Source organism: Lissotriton helveticus, chromosome 11 (genome assembly GCF_964261635.1).
Source record: "Lissotriton helveticus chromosome 11, aLisHel1.1, whole genome shotgun sequence".
Lineage (NCBI taxonomy): Eukaryota > Metazoa > Chordata > Amphibia > Caudata > Salamandridae > Lissotriton > Lissotriton helveticus.
This window is the reverse complement of record NC_136072.1, coordinates 793,442,448-793,457,388: the sequence shown is the minus strand read 5'-3', so window position 1 is coordinate 793,457,388 and position 14,941 is coordinate 793,442,448. Positions and strand designations below refer to the sequence as shown.

Below are 14,941 nucleotides of genomic sequence, written 5' to 3'. Positions count from 1 at the left end.
AGATGACCAGTGCGCTTTCTGCAAAGGGACTGGCCATTGGAAATCCCAGTGCCCAGTTCTCCTGGAAATGATCAGGAACAGAGACCCCAGGGATGTAGCAAACGGACCGAGACCTAAGGGACCACAACGAGGGCCCCCAAATGACGCGACTAATGACAGATCAAGCAGACCGAATACGTTCGATCGACCCAGACAGAACCAATATCAACAATCTGACTATGACGACACTCACACCTTTGCATAGGACAGCCAAGGGCGAGGGAGGGATCCAGTCGAGCTCTATGTTGACCAGCAGGGCCCTTATGTCACTGCTAAGGTCCTGGGTACCAAGTCTCCATTTCTGGTAGACACTGGCGCAACACGTAGTGCGTTATCTAAACGACTGATTCCAAGGGCACCCTTGTCTGGCTCACTCATAACATCGACAGGTTTCGATGGAACGCCCTCCACCAACCCTTTGTCTGCCCCGATTCTCTTTGACGTAGAAAACAACACCACCGACACCACGTTCTTGCTTTCCTCCAATAGCCCTGACGCCATTATGGGACTTGACTTACTGAAACACTTCCGAGCGACGATTAGGTGTTCTCAAGATGGAGTTCGAGTGTTTCTTTACGACAACCCCGTTCTGCTTAAACATTGTTCCCCCCGACACATGTTTTCCATCACCGACGTCGACGCGTCCCTGCTTGACACTCTACCTCCGTATCTGTGGGCCAAAGCGGATTCGGACGTAGGGCGTATGTTAATTGACCCAGTGCACATTACTGTCCGACCAGACGCAACACTCCCAAAACTCCCACAATATCGGATATCGCCAGAGGGCGAGAAGGCATTGGTAATGATTATCCAGTCACTGATAGACGCAGGAGTGGTAGAGGAAGTGGTTAGCAACGTTTGCAACAGCCCTATCTTGCCCATTATCAAGAAGCAGGGAGAGGGAGATGAGAAAGCATACCGTTTCATCATCGACCTCCGAGAGATCAACAAAGTGGTGGTACCCCAGTACCCTGTGGTCTCAGACATCACCACCATCCTGACCTTGATTCCATCCACTGCCACCACCTTTTCCGTCATCGACCTCAAAAACGCATTCTTCTCCATCCCCATCCACCCAGACAGCCAATATCTCTTCGGCTTTACCCTAAAATCCCGCTCATATAGGTTTTGCCGAGCCCCTCAAGGCTACACGGAGAGCCCTAGCATCTACAGCCAGGCCCTCAAAAGGCAACTAGACCAAGTCCGGTTACCCGACGGGGTGGTGTTGGTACAATATGTCGATGACATCCTTTTGGCAGCCGACACCACCCCTCTAGCGGTTACCGCCACCATTCAACTCTTGCACTTCCTTGCGGAAAATGGCCACAAGGTCTCCAAGAAGAAGTTGCAATTCTGCCTACCCCAGGTCACTTACCTGGGCCACCTTCTGTCCAAAGATGGAAGGAAACTCACCCCTGATCGAATCCAGACCATTCTAGACACCCCTGTCCCTAAAACCCAGAAGCAGGTTCGCTCCCTATTAGGCCTCACCTCCTTCTGCCGACAATGGTTGCCAAACTTCAGCCTCGTTGTAAAACCACTGCTCTCTCTCCTAAACAAAGACGTCCCTTTCCCACTCCCTTGGACTCCTGAGTGTCAAACCTCCTTCACAGAACTACGAGATGCCCTTTGCTCAGCCCCTGTCCTGGGTACCCCTGATTACAGAAAGCCCTTCTCCCTTTACACTCACGAAAGGGAGGGGTGCGCTTTATCTGTCCTAACCCAGGCCATCGGTCCTAAGCAACGACCGTGCGCTTACTTCTCTGCCACTCTTGACCCTGTCGCCAGAGCCTTGCCTGCCTGCCTTCGAGCTGTAGCTGCTGCTGCAGTCTCTATCCGACAGAGTGAGGGGATTGTACTCTCGAATTCCCTCACGGTACTGGTACCCCATGCAGTCGACACCCTCCTGAACCAAACCAAGACGCAACATCTGACGAGTGCACGACTGACTGGATACGAACTAACCTTGCTTGCCCCCCATATCACCCTGAAAAGATGCACCACACTGAACCCAGCAACTCTGTTACCCTTGCCAGAGAACGATCCCAATGTGCACCCCGTACATGACTGCGTGACTCTTACGGACGAACAGACCAGGAGTAGGGTCGATCTCAGAGACACAGCTTTCCCTGACCCCGACGGGGAGTTGTGGGTGGACGGTTCTTGCATCAAACTCTCCGATGGTACCACTTCCGCTGCCTATGCAGTCACCACGGCTCGAACTGTAGTAGAAACAGCCCGCATCACCCAGCGATCTGCCCAGGCAGCGGAACTGATTGCTTTGACGAGAGCCTGCATCCTGGCAACAGGAACCACGACGAACATTTACACCGACAGCCAGTATGCCTTCGGGGTGGTTCACCATTTTGGGCTCCTCTGGAGGGAGAGAGGATACTTGACCTCACACGGCACACCCATTTTGCACGGGGATTTAGTCTCCGCCTTAATCGAAGCTGTCCTCCTCCCCAACAAACTTGCCGTTATCAAATGCCAGGCACACAAGAAGGTGACAGACATTATTGGACAGGGAAATGCACTAGCCGACATCACCGCCCGAACGACAGCTGAAAATAGAACGACAACACGTATGTACGTGACCAGGTCACAAGCAGAAAACTGGACTGACGCCAAGGACACAATTAGAGACATACAAACGGCTAGCACACAACACGAATTGACTGAATGGGCACGGGTGGGATTGAAAGACGATGAAGGCTGCTGGCGGACAAAAGACACGAACAGATGGTTGCTACCTGATTCATACTTGATTCCCATATTAACCATGGCACACTCCCCTGCCCACATAGGATCAGCCCCCATGATCGAACTTGTCTCCAGGGTTTGGCACAATGACAAGATCCCAGATTCCGCCAAACGCCTGGTCCAACAATGCCTAATATGCCTGCAACACAACCCCGGGAAGGGAACTGTAGTACCCCGGGGGGGATTTGGGGTCCCAAACCACCCATTTGAAGTCCTGCAGATGGACTACATCCAGCTAGACAGATGCCAAGGCCTGAAATATGTACTTGTCGTGGTGTGCGCATTTAGCAAATGGGTGGAAGCATATCCAACCCGTGACAACACCGCTATGGCCACTGCAAAGGTCCTGTTAAAGGAGTTTTTCCCCCGTTATGGCCTCTGTCGTGTTTTATGGAGTGATAATGGCCCCCACTTTGTAGCCAACGTTATCCAGCTCATCCTAAATGGGCTGGGTATCAAACAGAAATTCCACGCAGTCTTCCACCCTCAATCTGCTGGGCTTGTCGAACGACACAACGCCACACTAAAGCTTAAACTGGCCAAAATAGTGGCTACGACGGGCCTGAAATGGCCAGACGCCCTCCCATTGGCATTGCTATCGATGCGCTCTACCCCCACCCGACATCACTTAACCCCTTATGAAGTTGTCTTCGGTCGACCCATGAGCGTCTGGTCTGCCCCGAAACCAACGTCCATTCATGACGTTCCGGATGTCCTAATGTCTGATTATCTGTACAAATTGACTGAAACTTTGTCTGTCCTTCATCAGCAGGTGCAGCAGGCCATCCCCGATGCTTCCAGGGGTCCGGGTCACGCCATCCAGCCGGGGGACTTCGTGCTGATCCGAAACTTTCAGCGATCAAAGAGTTTGGAACCCCGGTGGACGGGCCCCTGGCAAGTGCTGATCACCACTCGGACCGCACTTCGAGTGGAGGGGAAGAAACACTGGCTGCACGCTCATCACTGCAAAAAGGTCTCTCCAGCCCTGGCCACGACAGACACCGTCAACACCCAAGAAGAGCTCCTGAACCAGGACCGACCATCGTTGAACTGCTACCCTGATACAGAGACACTTGAACTTTCAAAACATCCTGACCCCACTGTGCCATCTCGAGAAGGGTATTTCCTGCGTCGAAAGGAGGGAGCTTCGGCTAAGTAGGCCACGGACTAGGTTAAAGGATCTCAGAACGGTGACCCAAACTACCAAGGGTTACCTGGAGAGAGGCTGAAACTAAGTCTGTGGTCCTGCCCACTACCGAGCACCTTGAAGACGAAGATGATGGAAGCGCCAGATAAGAAGATGATGGAAGCGCCAAACAAGAAGCCGACTGAGACAACAGGAAATACCCACTACAGAAATCCGAGAACAGACAGACTCCATAGCTCAAAGACAATTGCACTCTTCATCGTAATCCTCCTCTGTTTTCTCCTCATGACTACGCTCTGGATTATGGAAGAACACGCACCTGCTCACGAAACATTCCTAACCACTGCTCAGCCTACCACCATGAAGGAACATTATCTAATTTCGCTCTCTCCTCAACTAAGAGAGAGGCGAAAGGAGTTTTGGAACAACTCTTTCGTGCAGCTACTTCACCAGCACAATCTTGCCACCAACGCCACCAACTGCTGGATCTGTGGGTTGCTACCCCATGCCACTGGACATTCAATACCATTCATCCCTTCACCCTTCTCCGTCCACGGCTCCTGCCTTGCCTGGCTGATCCTCCTGCAAGAGAGCTATACGGGAAATGCCACCTCCAGCAGAGCTGCAGCACATTCTTCTCATGGGGCCGGGCGAAACAAGACAAAGACACACTTCTGCCCGCTGACCCCCAGCGACTCAATCCAAATGGACATTCCGGCCAAAGAACGAATCGAAATGCAGGTGTTCAACAATCCAACCAGACCCACCTTCTCCTATCTGCGGAAACGAACGGCTGCCACTCTGACTGTGGCCCTGACGGTCATCAACGTCACAGGCCACATGTGTGTAGAAGGACTTGGGACACAGCTGGTGGGTCACAGCGCTTGCCGCTTTACCAGAACTTTGGACTCCACGGATCCACCTTCCTTTGTGTCATCCCCAAACATGTATTTCATCTGTGGCACGAAGGCCTACACCTGGCTCCCCAAAGGCTGGGGGGGCACTTGCTACATCTCCTTCGTCCTTCCTCCAACTTATGTGGCCCCAGCGAATCACCACAGACAAAAACGAGCCAAAGACGTTGAGCAAGCCGACTCAACAGGGGCACAGTTCCTCGATGCTATGAAAGGACTCGTCCCCCTCTGGGGCCCGATGGCAAACAGCCGTGCCATCCGACATTTGACTCAGGCAGTCGAGACAACCATGAACATCACAGCGGGCATCTTTGCCAACAACACTGCCGAGCTCCAAGCGGTCCGTTTGGTGGCTCTTCAGAACCGCCTCGTTCTAGATGTGGTTCTGGCGGACCGTGGAGGAGCATGCCGCATTATTGGGGCCAGCTGTTGTACATACATACCGGACAACTCACCCTCAGTGTACAAAGCCATCGAACATCTTCACAGACTCTCTTCGGAAGTTCACCAAGAGCAAGAAGAATGGTCGCTTGGTGGTTGGTTCTGGGACACCGTCAAAAGCTGGGGCTGGAGACTGCTCACCATTATCCTGATTCCCGTAGTTGTAATATGTGGCCTATGCTTAGGAATTCAATGTTTGCCACCTATGTGTTCTTTATGTGCGAGTTGTATTTTTCCCAAAACTGTGGACATTGGAAGCGAACATATGAGGGCATTATATGATACCGAAGTTAGGAATTTGATGAAAATTGACATTGAGTAAGCAAGTTGGCTAGATATGTTGAAAAGGGAGGACTGTTAAAAGTTAGGCTGAAAACCGTCAACATTATCGGCGCCCTCTTGCTCTCCTTAAACCTTTTGTGCGCGTAAAACAGCCGCCATTTTGGACACCATGGCTTCCCTGCTCTCGCCGAGAGCCAGCGCGTCTCTCTCTCTCTCTCCTAACTTCGCTGGCAACCCCCCCTGCTTGCACCTGCCTTGAGTCATAAACCCCTCTTCGGCGCTGCTCTGCCCCAGGCCCTCATCCTGTTCCCAGCGCGACACCTCCCTGCTTCCCCGTCATGACCTCCGGCCCTTTTGATGCAAACCCCTTTTCCCCGTTTGCCCGTTTGTCTTCCCCGTTCCCAGGCCGACACCTAGCTCTGCCGATACCAATCTCTTGCCCCTCCCCATACAATAGGAAGCTTCCCTCCTCAAAGGACCCCCGAGATGATCAAAGCCCCCCCCCCATCCCACGAGATCCGATCGAAACCCGCACACTCCGTGAATCGGCGGAATACCCAGCTGCGCGATGATCATCACCTGTTGTGAACGGGGCGGGGACTTCCACTGTAGCCTTGCATGGGAACGGGCTGGGAAGGGGGGATCCTGAGGATGTCTTTCCGTACATCAAAGTATCAACGAGAATGTGTTACATGTAATAAAGAGATAAACTTGTGTATAAGAGGCCAGGCCTCAGGGATGCAGTTAGAGCACCTCAGAACGATACCTTCTGTCCGTTTTCGTTGTGTTCTCCTCCGGAGCGAATAAAAACCTTGTTTCCTGCCTTCCAGTCTCCAGCGCCTGCCTCTTCAATAGTTTAACTTCTTTGTGGGTTCAAGAGGCGACATCGCCGGGCAATAATTAAGGATCTTATATTCTGGTTGGTAGTGCCCCCCCAGTTGTATTTTTCCACAGGCCTTTTAAGAGATTTTATCCAACTGGTGAGTATGGCTACTTTCCTTTACTTGGCCGGGCCACAACGGCTTGTGGGTCAGTCATAGGTCCACTGGGGTCCAGCAAGACAGTTATCAGTTGGATCCAGCAGTCTTAGGATCTTTTCTAAACGTTTTATCCTGTGCCATAGTCCAACCAAGAAGAGGTCCTGATGCTGGGGATCAGTAATCTTTAGATGCTGAGCAAACTGAAGAGATGCAGTGAGTATTTCTGGAGCCACCATGGTATCCATGAGCATTTGAGGTTGTCTCCAGCCTCAGAACTCGCTCTCTCACACAATTCAGCAGAGGAGACCAGTGCAGGTCTGGTCATTGGTGGTCAGCTAGTCTCCCAGTTACAGCGACCTCAGTAGTTCCTTGAAGATAAATGTTCTTTTCTTTGAGGGACCAGCAATGAGTTTTTCCCTTCTGAAGGAGATGCCGGCCTGTCTGCTACGCAAAGGAACTTTTTGGCAAACCTGTGATTGGCAATTGCTTCAGTGAGGCGGTAGCCACTTTGAAGCTAGGCCAAATGTGGCCACCACCAGATAGTTATTCTGCAGGAGCAGATCCTACCTCCTCCCACCAGCAGTTCTCTTTGTTCCCTGGTCCTAGGAGCGCTTCACGCTTACTAGCAGGGGAGCAGCTTGCTGTTTCGGGTGACAGCAGATAGACATGCAAGGACACCAAAGGTTTGGGCAACAAAGTAGATACTTGATAAATTCACCTTCCTATTAAAAGTTACCTTAAATCCAATCTCCGCAATGAGTTGGGTTTCACCTAATGATTAATTTGACACCCTGGAGTAATCTCTTTGGGGGGTCCCAAATGGAAGTTAGCACATAGCGAAGTTGCTAGAGGAACGTCATGTTATGAGATGGGACAACTTGCCTTGCTACAGTGAAACGGGCAATTTCGTGTTTTCACTGTCAGGACACAACAAACACCAAAGGAAATATTACTAGTTACTTGATCATTGCTACAGAACCATGCCCATTTAGAATAACGAATGCATCTTATCAGAAACAGTTTTGGATAGCCCTATTACCTTAACCTTCTGCGACCGGTAGTAAAAGTCCACTGCATCAAATGTTGCTCAACAATCTACATACAGTTAGACAATGAGTAGGGTTGTTGGAGGAGGGAGCACTAAATAAATACACACTAAAACCCCTTAAAATGAGTACAAAGGATTACAAACATTGATATGGTGGGAGTTGAGGCAACACTTACAGGAAATACATCTGGATCATCGTTGCACATCTGCAGGAACCTTTCAGGTCTTGCAGAGGAGTGTTCAGGCCCCTAATAAAAAGAACACACCAGTTAGCTCACACGTGCAACGGAAAGTTAAGAACCCAGACAATTTATAAAGAGGAGGTCAGTGCCTACTGTGAACCTCCATACAATCTTGTTAATGGATTCCTGTTCACTCCCACCACTAGATTTTAGGAATGTCTCACCTTTTACTAATAAGACATTACATTTCCCATCCCTTGGTCCTCCTTTTGTGTGTGCGCGCGCACACAAACACACACAAAATACTCACTAAATCACTTAAACATGCTTTTGTTTTAACAATCAGACTAGTAACATGTTCAGGCTCTGAGCAATGTGGTACGCACACTCCAACCTTACCATTCCCTCCATGCCATGAGGCAGCAGGAGTACGATGCCATTCTGTCGCACCCACTTGGCCTGCCCAGGACAGATAAACTGATCGATGATGCACTGAGCAGTGTTGTGAAAGTCACCAAACTGGGCCTCCCAGAGAACCAAGGCATTTGGACTCGCCATGGCGAAACCCAGCTCAAAACCTGCACAATAAAGGGAGGCTAGGATTAGGAAAGTAGAGTAGATGGTGCACACAGGTTTGTTCTCTAAATCTCTAATTTTCCATTTTAAATATATTGCCAATTGCTAAACCACTTAATAAAAACCAATCAATAGAAATAGAAAAATAAGCCAATTAATAACAATATATCATCTAACTCTGCAAGAAAGATGCTGGGAAATGCCTGGGTAAATGGAAATGAAAATAGGGTACTAACCTGTATCTGCAGTTCTCCAATACTTATATCTTTCATAGATTCACATGCTTGAATTATTCCCTGTTGAAGTGGGAGTCCCACTGTACCATAGTAAAGCAGTAGGTTTCACTATCACAGGCTATAATGGCAATGAAAAGTCAGTCTAATAGCTTACGTACGCCCTTTATAAAAAAGGACCACATTTTAACTATAAGCAAGCAGGCAATAGCACCCTCTAGAACACTCGCAACAGAGGCCAAGTCCCTCAGATTTTCAAGCACAAGTGGGAATAAATAATCCTAAGCAATGATGTGAGACTCTCAGGGGAGAAGGGTGGGTCACATGTAAATCTAGGAACGATACCAATACTGGAGGAGGAAAATGCTACTTACCAGTATGCATCTGTTCTTGGCATGTGGAGCTGCAGATTCTTACACTGTGCATTAGATCGCCACCTGGTGTTGGGCTCGGATGATTGCATGTTGTTGTCGTCTTGGAAGAAGTCTTTGTAGTCCCGAGATAGGTGACTACTCCCTTGGACGATAGCGCGCATGGGCATCGGCTCCATCCTTAGATTGTTTTTCGCCATGATGGAGTTTGTAAAAAGAAGAAAGGATGTCCATGCGTGAATATCTAATTAAGATAGAACTGGAACAGATACAGGCCCCGGGGAGGCGGGAGGGTGTGTAAGAATCTGCAGCTCTACATGCCAAGAACAGATGTATACTTGGTAAGTAGCATTTTCCGTTCGAGGTATATGAGCTGCAGATCTTACACTGTGCATAGATTGTACAGCAGTGTCTCCCCTTAGCGGTGGTCACCTATATCTGTTGCAGTAGTTTGAAAGAGGATTTTGAGGACAGCTTGGCCTACTGCAGCTTGCTGCTTAGCTTGCACATCAACACAATAGTGTTTAGTGAAGGTGTGTGTTGTAGGCCATGTTGCTGCCTTGCAAATGTCTTCAGGGGAATGTTCCCTAAGAAAGCCATGGAGGCTCCTAGTTTGCGTGTGGAGTGCGCCCTAGGAGGAACTGTTAATGTACGTTTTGCTTTTTGATAGCATATTTGTAAACATTTTACAATCCACCTTGCAATTCCAGCTTTAGAGATGGGGTTGCCTTTATGTGGAGAGAAAGCTACAAACAATTGCTTTGTTTTGCGAAAGGATTTGGTCCTATCTATATAATAGAGGAGAGCTCTTTTAACGTCTAGTGTGTGTAGAGCTCTTTCTGCTACAGAGTCTGGGTTTTGGAAAAATACTGGTAACTCTACAGATTGGTTTAAATGAAACGGAGTAATGACTTTTGGAAGGAATTTGGGATTTGTTCTGAGAACCACGTTATTACGGTGTAATTGTAAAAATGGTTCTTGTATAGTGAAAGCTTGAATCTCACTTACTCTCCTAAGAGAGGTAATAGCTACTAGAAAAGCTGTTTTCCATGTGAGGAATTGCAGTTCACAATTGTGTAGAGGTTCAAAATGTGGTCCCATGAGCCTTGTAAGAACAATGTTTAGGTTCCACACTGGAGAGGGTGGTAACCTGGGAGGAATGATTCTTTTTAATCCTTCCATAAATGCTTTAATAGCATGCACTCTAAATAGAGACAGATGTTGTCTATTTTGTAAATAGGCTGCAATTGCAGACAGATGTAGGCGTACAGATGAATATGCCAAATTACATCTTTGTAAATGTAGAAAGTAACAAATGATATTTTGGATGGAAGCATCTAGGGGAGCAATTTGGTTATTGTTGCAGTAAATGGCAAATCTTTTTCATTTAGCAGTATAGCAAGCTCTAGTAGTAGTTCTTCTGGCTTCCTTAATGATATTCATACAGTCTGGTGGTATGTTAAGATAACCAAACTCTAAGACTTCAGGAGCCAGAACGCCAGATTCAGTTGGCTTGGGTCTGGATGTCTGATGTCTCCATGGTTCTGCGTTAGCAGGCATGGTGCCAGACGTAGCTTTTGGTGTGGAACTAGGGATAGTTCTAGCAGAGTTGTATACCACGGTTGGCGTGAACCATGTAGGAGCTACTAAAATCAGTTTGAGCGACTGTTGTCGTAGCTTGCGCTCTATTAGTGGTATTAGTGGTAGTGGCAGAAAAGCGTACGCAAAACTGCCTGACCAGTTCATCCATATCGCATTGCCCTTGGACAGCGGGTGTGGAAACCTGGCAGCGAAGGTTGAGCATTTTGCGTTTTCATGTGTGGCGAACAGATCCATGACTGGATGACCCCACTTGTGAAAGAATGGTGGAAGAACTTGCGGATGTAGTTCCCATTCGTGAGTTTGTTGTGTCTGTCGACTTAACAGATCTGCTATCTGATTGTGAACTCCTGGAAGGTGTTCTGCTAACAGATATATGTTTTGTGGAATGGCCCATCTCCAAATGTTCCGTGCAAGCTGGGACAGCTGTAGAGAGTGTGTACCCCCCCCCCCCCCCCCCTGTTTTTGTATATAGTACATAGCTGTCATGTTGTCCATCCGGATTAAGACAGCTTTGCTTTGTTTTGTACTTGGAATGTTTTGAGTGCTGAGAATATTGCTAGCAGCTCTAGGTGATTGATATGGAACGATTTTTGTTCATTGGTCCATTGCCCTTGAGTTGTACGATGTAGGAGATGGGCTCCCCATCCTGTGAGAGATGCGTCTGCTGTAACTATTATTTGTGGAACAGGTTTGAGGAACAGCCGCCCTTTTGTCAAGTTTTTGGTGTTCCACCGCTGCAGAGAGCGATGTGGGCGGCTGTCTACCAACACCAGGTCTGTTAGTTGTCCTTGAGCCTGATTCCACTGTTGTGCTAGACATTTCTGTAACGGACACAAATTTCAGTCTTGCATATGGTACAATGAAGATGCAAGATGCCATCATGCCTATTAGACTCATGAACACTCTGGCAGGGAGAGAGTGTTGATGTTGGAACTTTGTGACTAAGGCTTGAATGCTCTGTATCCTTGCTGGACTGGGATACGCTAGAGCTGTAGACGTTTAGTGTAGCCCCTAAATATTGATGTACATGAGAGGGCTGTAGGCGCGACTTGATGTAGTTGATTGTGAACATTAAGTCGTGCAATGTTTGAATTGTCTGATGTGTGTGTTGGACACACTGATTGAATCACTTGGCTTTTATGAGTCAATCGTCTAGATAATGGAAGACATGTATCTGTTGTCTTTTGAGAGGCACTTTGTGAACACTGTTGGTATAGTTGTTACCCCGAATGGAAGGACTTTGAATTGATAATGCTGTCCTTCCAGTACAAACCTTAGATACTTCCTGTGAGAAGGATGTATAGGAATGTGGAAGTAGGCGTCTTTTAGATCTAGTGTTGTAAGGAAGTCGCCTTGTTGCAGCAATGGGAGCACTTGTTGTAAAGTGATCATATGAAAATTATCTGAGTGTATATAGTGATTGAGGGGCCTGAGGTCCTTTTTGGTTAATTATAAAATACAGCGAGTAAACCCATGTCCCTTGAAGTTGTAAAGGAACTATTTCTATTGCGTTCTTTTGTAGAAGTGATAGGACTTCTTGTTTAGGCAGCGTAAGATGTTCTGCAGACAGTATGGCTACTGCCTCGAACTTACAGCTACCCCTGCAGCTGTAAGTTCGAGGCAGTAGCCATACTGGATAATTTGTCTTACCCTCCTGTCTGTTGTGATGGAATTTCAGACAGGTAGGAACTGTGTTAGTCTGCCCCCCACAGGAGTGGATTGGTGTTGGAGGAGCAGAGGGAGAGCGCTGTTTTGTGGTGGAAGAGGTTCGATTATTGTTGTTACCTCGACCTCTTCCTTTATTGGTGGTTGCCTCTATAGCTTCCTCTAAAATATCCTTTACTGGAGGATGCCTGAGTATTGGATTTGAAGGAAGCTGTATGGTCTGCTCCATTTTGTTTGGAGCCTCCCCTATAGAAGAAACAACGAAAGGAGCCTCTAGCCTGTGTGGATTGCAAAGCTCCCATAGATTTGGCTGCATCTTTTTTCATTTTCTCAAGTGCTGTGTCTACCTCTGGCCCAAACAATTGATGTTGGTTGAATGGCAGATTTAAGATGGTAGTTTGCACTTCCTGCTTAAATCCTGAAATGCGTAGCCACGCATGACGTCCAAGTAGGACACTAGTGTTTACAGCTCTAGATGCAGTGTCTGCTACATCAAGTGCACACTTGATTGAGGCATTTGAAATTAACTTGCCTTCTTGTATAAGGTTGTTTGCTTGCGCCTTATATTGGTCAGGTACATGTTGCATTAATTTTTCTAACTGATCATAATGAGCCCTGCCATATCTTGCAAGGAGGGCTTGCGTGTTAGCTATACGCTATGTATTAGTAGCTTGTGCAGCTATTATTTTGCCTGAAGCCTCTATCACCTTAGATTCTTTATCAGGGGTGGTGCTTCATCTGATGTCTGAGTTTGCTCTTTTTCTAGCATTTGAGATAACTAGGGAATCTAAGGGTAGCTGTCTTTTAATGTAGGCTGGATCACCAGGAGCAGGCCTGTATTTTTTCTCAATTCTAGGGTTTAAGATCCTAGCACGTACAGGATCTTTAAATACCTCTGAAGCATGTTTGATGACCCCTTTGATCATACGAAGAATTTGAACAGACCTTTGCGATTGTTCAAATGTATCTAATAGAAAATCTTCCTCTGCCTCATCAGAATGCATAGTGACCCCATGGTAAATGGCAGCTCTGTTTAATAGGTGCCCAAAACCAATGTTATCTTCTGGGGGAGAAGGTTTCGATGGGTATGACTGTGGGTCAGGAATATTTGGTACATCCTGTGGGTATGGGTATTCCCAGTCTGGATCATCTAAAGGGTATGGAAAGGCTCATCTGAGTCCATCCCTCTCCCTAAACTATACTCATCATCATTTTGAGGTGAGTGTGAAGACAGAGTAGGAGAATGTGGAGGAGAAATCTGTGGTGAAATGTTAAGAGGAACAGGGGATGAAGGAGAAGGAAGTATAGGAGAAGAAGGGTGCATAGGAGATGGTGGCAGCACTTTGCCAGGGCTGGTTGTGGTTGGATGTCTGGACTGGACTCAGTCTTTGATATTTTGTATCAAAAATATTTATTTGTTGTATTTTATTTATAGAAACAAGCAGGACTTGGTACAGGTAAATATGATTGTACATTTCAAGACAGGTTGTTAAAAAGAAAGCTGGATGAAGAATGACTTTTCTTACAGGTTTGTAGAAATGTGCAAATACAGTTGTAATTACTTTTTAGATTACTTTTTCTACTCTACTTATTCTACTCCGTGTGATATGCCTAGATATCACACTGGGATATTTCCTGGATAAAAGATGAGTAAAGTACGAGTTACCTACCTTTGGTAGCGATGTATCTGGTAGAGACGTTGTCTAGCGCAGATTCCTTAATTTAGAATATCGCCAGGCGTCAGACTGGATCTAGAATTTGTTTTGCAGCACCACCTCTGTGCGCCGGGGGATGGCGCCAGACGACCCCGCCCTGACGTCGTCCACGTACGGGACGTCAGCGAGGTCATATAAGTCACTCCCGGCGCGCTGACGTCAGTTTTCTTCAGAGAAGCTTTTCCGCGACAACAAGGACTGTGACCAACCAAAACTGTGAAAGTATGAGAACAGTGTGCAATGGATGAAAAATCCACGAATAAAGAAAGAGAATGGTGCAAGACACCATTATATAAGACAGACGTAGACACTGTCTTCATAAAAGTGAAAGCCGTGACAAAGAGCCCCGCAAGTGAAGCAAAGGCCCCTCCCAAAGTGTAACAAGGGAGAATATCTCAACAGACAGAAATAGACTAATTATCACTCAGAACTGTGCCATCCAGCATGAATAGAGCACATAAAGAACAGTCTACTGTATAAAGGCAGGAAAGACTGGCACTTCCCCTACAGTAATGGAGGTGTGAAACAGGTTACAACCCATCCCCAAAGAAGACGACTAAGAGGAACCCAGGACCCTGAGTTAACAGAGAAGGCGGAAGGAGGGAAAGGCAATAGGAGAGGAAAATGAGTCTCCTAGCGAAGGTGAATCAAGAAGGCACCATATTACATGAAGAAGTTCCTAGAGGCAATTAGCTGTACTTGTAAAGTCAGAAAGGGACGCAACAATGTGAACTCCCTTAAGAGACCTAAAAGAGACCAGTGGAGAACGCCACTCAGCAATGTCCTCGCAGAATGGGGAGGCTGGGTAGGCGTTAAGGAATCTGAAGCTAGACAACGTCTCGACCAGATACATCGCTATCGAAGGTAAGTAACTCGTACATCTGATAGAGACATCTATCCGCAGATTCCTTAACCTAGAATAGATACCACAGCCATACCACAGGAGGGAGGTGGGTTTGCGACAGGACAACGGAAAGGGTCAA

The 14,941-nt window shown here is 47.5% G+C and overlaps 1 protein-coding gene across 4 annotated transcripts in view; it reads right to left on the bottom strand.

Annotated features, from left to right (window-relative positions):
* The window catches only part of OGDH (oxoglutarate dehydrogenase), a 666,388-nt gene that overhangs the window by 126,712 nt on the left and 524,735 nt on the right, over window positions 1-14,941 (bottom strand). For all 4 annotated transcript variants that reach the window (XM_078666769.1, XM_078666768.1, XM_078666770.1 and 1 more), the window contains 2 exons: window positions 8,196-8,374; window positions 7,791-7,862 (listed from right to left, as the gene is read on the bottom strand). In XM_078666769.1, the coding sequence (XP_078522895.1) occupies window positions 7,791-7,862; window positions 8,196-8,374 (251 nt within the window). The remainder of the gene's footprint in view (window positions 1-7,790; window positions 7,863-8,195; window positions 8,375-14,941) is intronic.